Raw genomic sequence first — 8,693 nt, 5'->3', positions numbered from 1 at the left:
TAACAAAAGAAGAATAATTAAACTTGAAAAAGAAGAAATCATTCCATTACAAGGCAAACTCTGAAAGTTGAAACCATGACAAAGATTCAATCTGAAATTGCACTCTTTCTTCCTCGCCAGTTTTAGCAGAGGAGAAAAGCATAAATGAGGAAACACAGCATGATGAGTTCAAACTTACAATCATGATGGTTCATAGAACTTAGATATATATTACTGTACATGATGAGTGCTTATCTGAAGTATTCACAATGTGTATGGTTGTATTTTCGTTTTGCTTCTGTTGTTGGTTTCATCAACGACAAAAAACATTTAATCACGAAAGATTATGGCGATTCATCGAATAACATCACCTGCATCAAAACAAAAATAAAATAAACAACTCTCATGATTCATTTAACTTCAACTTCTAGTTCAGTATTAGCTTATCAAATTTCAAATACACACTTTGTCATTATCCAATTTCAAGACCTCAAATCATGCTCACCACAAATATATTCACTTCAAATGCAGTACACTAGAAAAATTTAATCATTATAGAAAGAAGATCATAGGTGTATGTGTCACTGTGTACGTCAAAAATAATATTATAATCAATTTCAAGCAGACAGACTCTAAGAAGTAAGAACAGTGTTTATAATTTGCCATAAGGATAAAAATACTAAGAACCAGTGAACTAAAATTGCATTAGGGCATACGAGTGATTAATTTGCCATGCGGTCAAGCATTAGCACATGCGAGTGATTAATTTGCCATATGTTCTTTACAAAAGAATTCTGATGAAAAGGGGAAATGACTAGAAAATTATAAGTTCCAGATACTTCTTAAAAGATAATTACACTATATTCAGGTTAAGAAAACAAGGAATCCATGTAGAGGAGTGTTATTAACACGAATTTTGAAATCCTCTTCTCAAAGGACTTTATTGGGTAAAAATCAATGTTTTCAAAACCTGACCTAAGATCGAACTAGTGAGATCTCTGAGTCATGGTTTGATTGATTCAATCGGTTTAACCACGGTTGAACTAGATCCAGATCATATATAAATTAGTAAAAATGCATTAAAAAAATAAAATAAATAAATAAACAAATGCATAAAAATAAAAATAAATAAAAAACTAGTTGAAACAAATCAACCAACCAACTGTGGTTCAACTCTGGTTCAATCCTGTTCGACCAGACTGCCATACAACCAGGACCAAATCAACCGGTTGAACAAGCTAGTCCTGTCCAATTTTTAAAACGTTGGTAAAAATCATATAGAATCTTACTTTGCCCCTTTAGCAGATTTCCAATTAAAATCAAAACATGTGACAATGCATCAGCACAGAAAACTGTTGGGACTCTTTTCTGGTTTGTATTGGAACTGACTGATCAAAGTTAGTTCACATCGATTGCACTCTTAACCAGAGACTTGGTCAGTTTGGTAGCGTTATTACTGGTTAAACTGACTAACCTGTTTCTCAGCCCACTGACTTTTGTGTGCTCTGTTGCTATTACTAGTGAACCAAAAGCAATTCAGTGAGAAAGAATTTGAAAGTACAACAAATTAAAATATTACCTTCCCACAAACAGGACAGCTGTCACTTCTCTCCATCCACTCGTATATGCAACCAAGATGATAATGGTGATTACATTTTGTCACTATCTTCGGATTCTCTTCAGTGTATTCTGCAAGGGAAGTATTCACAGAAATATAAGAATATAGCAGAAGTCTTTTTATTGTAATAGTCCGTTTGTGGGTATTAACATCCGTTTTGTTTGCAGCAAGGACAAATTTTTACAGACACAATTAAGAATTGGCCTCCAACGACCGGGTGCGCTAATAGATGGAGGGAGAGGCGGTGCAAAACACAGAAGATTCACAACTGGGAAGAGATTTGTTCATAAAAAGCATAATGTGAATGAATAAGGTGTTTTGTGTGCAAAAACCCAAAAAAGCCCCGGTAAAACGGCTCAAAATTAAGGGTGTTTTACGGTTTTCTTCACAAACCATTGCAATGCAATAGTACCGCAGAACACATAAAATCTGTCCGAGAATACGAACGCTGCTTCTCTATTATGAGATCCTATGCAGTGTTTGGGGGTGGCCACCGACCGCACCGCTGAGATACTGGCACTAATTGTTGCTAGTGACAACAAAGATCCACAAGTATACAACAAAACTATAATACCCAGATTAAACAAATTAAGTCAAGATGTGTCAAAAAGCATCCTACATTTCGTACAAAATTGAGTTCAAACATCAAGTGGCCTTCTACTGAAAATCCTAGTATTAAACAGCATGAAATTTAAAAAGTTACCTTCAAGACATGTTGGACAAACATCCTCCTCTTCTGATGATGCATACACAAGCGCAGCTCCAGTTGTAAGTTTTGCTGACGAAAGTCTTACTGAGGACTTGGAACGGTATTCCTTTGACCCATCTTTTCCGGTGGATTCTTTCCACTTACCACTCGAACTCAAAGATTCTGGATCTACATCCACATCAACCCTTAGAGGTTCTGACTCTTCATTCAAATGACTGGAACCCTTCTCACGTCTTGAAACAAGTCCGTCATGCTGTGAGCGGAAATGCCTAGGGTCTGCATCATAAGGTAACGGCCTTGGAGGAGAACGGTATATCTCAGCTAGAGAATTATCAAGTGATGCTGTATTAGTCATAGATGCCGCCCCCTGTACAGATGAAGGAAGCGCCTGCATTTCCCTTCTATGGAATATTGATGAATACTGAAATTCAAGGTGGATTGGGAAAAAGTTATATGGTGGAGTATAGTTCTAGTCACTAATAATGAAGACACGTCATTCTGAAAAAATTGCTTTAAGACTAAAATACTCTTCAAAATGTTCTGTAGAAAATATAAACGCACTTGGTAATTAAAATAAATGTATTTACAACAAGATACTTAAGGTGCGTCGATGCATATTGAAGGAAAATATGAGTAGAGCCACACAAGATAAATAGTTACTCTATAAGACTATTCTTTGTTTTGTACATTTTTTTATTTATGATGCACAACTCAAATGAAATACTGGGGAACTTAAGACATTATCCTTTATACTCGAGAGTGTTCAACATTGCAGTGTATAAACATCCTAATCCTAATATAATACAATATACAAATTAAATATGCACAGACATGCATTTTATGTATGATGCAGAACTCAAATTAAATAATGTGGAACTTATGACATTATCCTTTATACTCGGGAGTGTTCAACATTGCAGTGTGTAAACATCCTAATCCTAATATAATACAATATGCAAATTAAACATGCACAAACACACATAGATGAGAGAGAACGAAGGGTAGGGTTGCATTGGGATTTGGGTTGCCTGCTGTCACAATCTGACACAGTCACCACGGTTCAGATTTCAAGCTTGGTATTTTAGATATAAAAAAAAAAAAAAAAATCAAAATTTGCATTGAAATTTGGACCGTCATCCAAAGTTATTGATTGGTTGACCGCATGAATGCGTGGATTGCTAACTGCAAGCAATCCAAACCCGTTGCATTGGGTCAAGAAGTTGACTAAATATAAATTTTCAAACAATTTTTTTTGTCTTATCCAGCCCCTCATTTTTAAGCAAGTCAAACAAATCCTTAGATTAAGGAACATAGAAACCCCAGCAAAGTTGTAGATTAGCATAGGGCAGACAGAAGAGTTCAGAATTATAGACTTACAACAGCCGAAATGTTTTGTAGGAAGCAACCGACACAAACGCAGTTCCTATACACATGACTATGCGGATTCATGTAATCTTCAAAATCATCAACACTTAAACAAGAACAAATGGAACCCATGATTTCAGTTTCAAAATTTCCCCTTCTTTCAGTCTAAGACTCTCGCACTTCTCAGCACAACAGATCGCTGAAATATCGACTGTGTCAGATGCACACTATGCTAAAGAGCAGCCCCCAACAGCACGAATCAATGACAAAACTTTCGAAAACAAGGAGAGAGGATTCTAAGCTCGCAGAAGTTTAAATAACTCTGCAAACTAGTACCCTCCCTCGTTTGTTCAGATGATCTGTAATATGAATAAGCAGGTTCCAACTCTCTTGATCACCTGCAAAATACACCAAAATTGTATAAACATCACAAATTAAAAAAAAAAAAAAACGAAGTAAAAGCTACCAGTCACTCAACATCATCAATCAAAACAATGAGTTTTCTTAAAGTTTGTATTGAGTTGATCAGTGCAACAATTTTATTTTATTTTTAAGAGGATCAGTGCAACAATTAACGGATGCTAATGCTTAAAAATCCAAAACAGCTTAAACGCAAAACACCATTGGCACATAAATTCTTTTTCCATAAAGCATAAAATATTAGTATTATTTTGTCTTAATACTCCGGCTCCCAGAGAAAGAGACACGTTAATCTAGAGTTCAGCGGGGAGGTAAGTAAAGTCTGATGAAAAATTGTTTCAGGTTAAAAAATCATTATCCAACATATAACAAAGCTAAAATTTATAAAGATTATTACAAATTTGAGTGTTTCAAAGGAAAGCTATAATTTTGTTTATAATGTTCCTTCAAACTATGGTAAAAAATAATTCTTTACTTCACTCATAAGCTATGAGTACATCAATCACCATAGAAACATGATCATTTATCTTATTCAGCTAAAAAATCATAATCCCTAATTTTAATAATCAACAATAATCAATAATCATAAAAAACATAGCATAATCAAAAAACAGATAAAAACTTTTTCAGATTATTCAGTTTAATAAAAAAAAAAAAATCAATTTTTAACAAAAAATAATCAAAATTGAAAGAAAAAAAAAACTTGATGATAGAAAAAACATATAGAAAAATACCCAGTTGCGATAATGAAATAAAAAGTCAAAAAAAAGAATGAAAAAGGGAATTGGGTAATTGAGAAAAGGGAAAAAGGTTGAATTTTTAGGGTACCTGAGAAAGGTTTTTTCTAACGCGATGCTGTTGTGGGAGATTGATGATGAAGGTGGTTCGAAGAATTGAATTGAATTGAGATGATTGATGTTGAAATTATGAAATTGGGGTTTTCTAAAAAAGGGGTTTTGGCGTTTACGGTGGAATTTCCTATCAATGATTTCGCCAAATTAGAGAGAAAGAATTGCGCATTAAAACATAGGCGCACTTTTATTTTTGTTTCTCCTTAATATTCAACAAGACACAAAATAAGTTATTATTATTTTATTTTTATTTTGAGCAAAGATTATCAAGTGAATAAAGTCTATAATGTTAAAATAAACAAATTATTATCGTAACAAACTCATAATTTTTATAAGGAATATTTTTAGACCAAATCTTTTCGCTTTTTTTTATTAGGATAACGTTTGAAAATTATAAATGGTGTTTTTTATTTATGAAGTTGTGATTTTGATTAAAACTAAAAATATAAATATAAATATCAAACTAATCAATGATTATCTATTTCAATGACACCAATAATATAACAAAAAATATAATTTTTTTAATGACACCAATAATAATCTAGAAAAAGTTGTTTAAGAGTATAATTGAAATAAATACCAATTATTCCAATGCTGGGTTCGAACCCAGGACCTTAATTAAACTAGAAGATAATCGTATAATCTCATCTAAACGCTTTTGGATAGATAAGTATAGTTTGTTACACTATGAAAGTGTAAAATATATATTATATTATACATATAAATAATTTTAGTTAAAATCAAAATAAAATTACTTTCGTAATTTATACGCATTAACACAATAAAAAGACAAGACAAACGGGTATGGAGTGTTCATCTAAATGCTATAGACATAATTTTTATAATTTTAATAAAAATCAATATTTCATAAAAGATATTTCATTAACGTTGTTTTTTTATGAAATTTTGATTTCGATTAAGAGTAAAAATATAGAGGTTTGTGGCTTTCAAATTGAGTAAAGATATAGATGTTTGCGGTTTTCAAATTATAAAAAATTCAACAAATCATGTTTATTTTTTCCAAAGACACCAACAATATAACAAACATAATATAAATTCTTATACTTTTTAATAACAACAATATAACATTATTATAGAAAAATTTGTTTCAGAGTATAACTAGAATTATTAAAATGTCAACCCAAAATCCTTTATTATCTTTATATACACTAGCGTTTAGACGGGCACGGTCTCGTCTTTTTATTGCGCTAATACGTATAAATTATAAACAGTCGTTTTATGAATTTTTTTATTAAACTCTCTTTCCAGAGGATTCACGGCATGTCAGGATTGTAGGTATAGATAATGAATATATTGCACTTTCATACGGTAATAAACTATATTTATCTTTTATAATAATACCAACGATATAACATATATAATATAAATTCTTATCTTTAAGGTAGGCCGAAGAGGGTGAGGCACGGAAGTGGCGGAGAAGGTTGTGGACGTGTGAGGAGGAGTTGTTAGGGGAGTGTAGGACTATTCTTCATGATATTAATTATTTTGCAGACTCATTCTTTAGATCAGTGGAAGTGGCAGCTTGATCATGTTGGAGGTTATTCTGTTCGTGAAATTTACCACATATTAACTTCCCCAGATTCTTTTACATTGGATGCAATTGCAGATTTAATATGGCACATATACAAGTTCCTCCAAAGGTTTCTATATTTGTGTGAAGACTACTTCATGACAGATTACCAACAAAAGCAAACTTGGTGTCTTGCGACATTATCTCTCGAGATACTTACTATTGTGTGTTCGGTTGTGGAGGTGTTGAATCAGCTCACCACCTTTTTCTTTCATGGAGCAATTTTGGTTCTCTTTCGACGTTAGTTTGTTCATGGATTGGGTTTCCGTCGGCAAATCCACAACTGTTTTTTAGATCATTTTATTCAGTTTATTTATCCGACATGTGGTTTGAAAGTGTGGCGCTCATTTTTACAATTTATTTGACTCATTTATGTTTGAGTTGTGTGGAATGAACGTAATAATATAATATTAAAAATACTGAAAATTCTATACATTAGTTGTTGGATAAAGTTAAACTTCGTTTCTTTTGGTGGATGAAGGCAAATAATGCAAATTTTGTTTTAGGCTATCATAGTTGATGGTCAAGTCCGTTTACTTGTTTGGACATCGGCTAATTTAACCTTTTTGTCTTTCTTAGTATGCATTGTGCTAAAGAGACTACTTTATCGGCGTTAATATATTTTATTTTTGTTTGTTAAAAAAAATTAAAAACAGCACTAAAATTTTCTATTTGAATAAACCTATTTCAGCCCTTGGAACTGACCATCGTGTCTTGAACTTGGAGAGTGGTACTGGGTAGGGCAGAGGAATCTATATCCCTTCCCAACTTTATATGTTATTAAAATTCTCATACGACAATGACCTTATTTTCTAATATGTCCCTACCCTACACGTTATCGGAATTGGACTCTTACACCACCCTTATTTCTTTATGATTTATTAGAGGCAAATTATACAATGAACACCATCAAAGCTTTTTTAAAGGGTCTTCGTGAGCTTAACTCAGTTGATATGGAAAATGCATAATATATGCAAGGTTCAGAGATTCAAATCCCGGCACCACAAAAAAAAAAAAAATCTTTTTTAAAGGTTTCTTTTGAGACATGATTGACTTATCTTCTTATTATTTTCGTTGATCTTGTTTTGGTGAGTTCGGTTTTATGCTCCCACTCTTTATTTTTCTTTTTCATTTTAATAATATATTTGGAGAGATCGTATAGGATTTATGATACATTGAGGTGTTAACATTGTTAGAATATCACCGTTATTATGATGCAACCATCTCCAATTTTCCGTAAAAAAAGTCAATAAAATAAAGAGAAAAATAAGTTTTCAATTTACCCCTCTAGGATTGGCACATATTCTTTACACGTTTCCATAACAAAACTTAGATTTTAAGTTCTATGCATGGATCTCTCTCTTTCTCCAATACGTCTTTGAACATGAGTCATGTAGGAGGAAACCTGCGAGCATAAAGAAAAGATTTTACTCACGGTTTAACAACTTGATATTCAACCTAAGAGCCGAAATTTGAGTAGTTTAATTCCACCATCCATTTACGAAGGTCCCATTTTAAGTCGGAGTATTTTAAAATAACTCAAAAGATAGAAGTCACTTGGTCAATGTACCATCTAGAAATTCGAAACCCTTACTGGTTTCTTGGCTATTTCATTTTTCTATGAAAAATGCAGTTTTCTATTTCTTTCTTGACTCGCACATAGCTTTTTCAATTTTCCTGAACTGTAGGTCACCTCCAATTTTGGGTATAAGTTCATGATTCATGAGTAACCCAGAAGTTCCACAAGTATAAATAAAATAGATTAATCTTGATGCTTGGCAAATGACAGAAAAATATCAAATACAAAGCAATATTTCTTATAACATAGTTCAACCAGCAAATATAATAGAGCCATCATTCACCAGCATTATAACACAAAAATTAAAACAAAATATAATATAGCCATATGAGATCACCACCAAAATTAAAACACAAAAAGTCACAAAATAAAATTGTACAATATTATAATCTGCAAGAAGAGCACATATTTTGTTTTTTGAACAATATATTATATTACTACATTTAAAATATAATTCATTAGTTACAAACATCTTCATCGTCTCTAACATGTTAACACCATTTTCTTCTTAATTATAAATGATATTTTGTCAAATAATTAAAGAGCTATTGTTAGAATATACAGCTAATTTGTTATAAAAA

The 8,693-nt window shown here is 32.1% G+C and overlaps 1 protein-coding gene across 1 annotated transcript; it reads right to left on the bottom strand.

The window, feature by feature from the left end:
* LOC11421579 (E3 ubiquitin-protein ligase At3g02290) lies at positions 1 to 5,127 on the bottom strand. The gene is made up of 5 exons (XM_003621492.3): positions 4,920 to 5,127; positions 3,684 to 4,069; positions 2,301 to 2,727; positions 1,559 to 1,668; positions 1 to 350 (listed from the first exon to the last, which is right to left on the bottom strand). The coding sequence occupies exons 2-5, from the start codon at positions 3,801 to 3,803 to the stop codon at positions 324 to 326; spliced, it is 684 nt and encodes a 227-aa protein (XP_003621540.1). The 5' UTR covers positions 3,804 to 4,069; positions 4,920 to 5,127; the 3' UTR covers positions 1 to 323.
* Positions 5,128 to 8,693: the final 3,566 nt, after the last annotated feature.

This window comes from Medicago truncatula, chromosome 7 (genome assembly GCF_003473485.1).
Source record: "Medicago truncatula cultivar Jemalong A17 chromosome 7, MtrunA17r5.0-ANR, whole genome shotgun sequence".
NCBI classification, from domain to species: domain Eukaryota; kingdom Viridiplantae; phylum Streptophyta; class Magnoliopsida; order Fabales; family Fabaceae; genus Medicago; species Medicago truncatula.
This window is presented reverse-complemented; position numbering and strand designations above follow the sequence as displayed.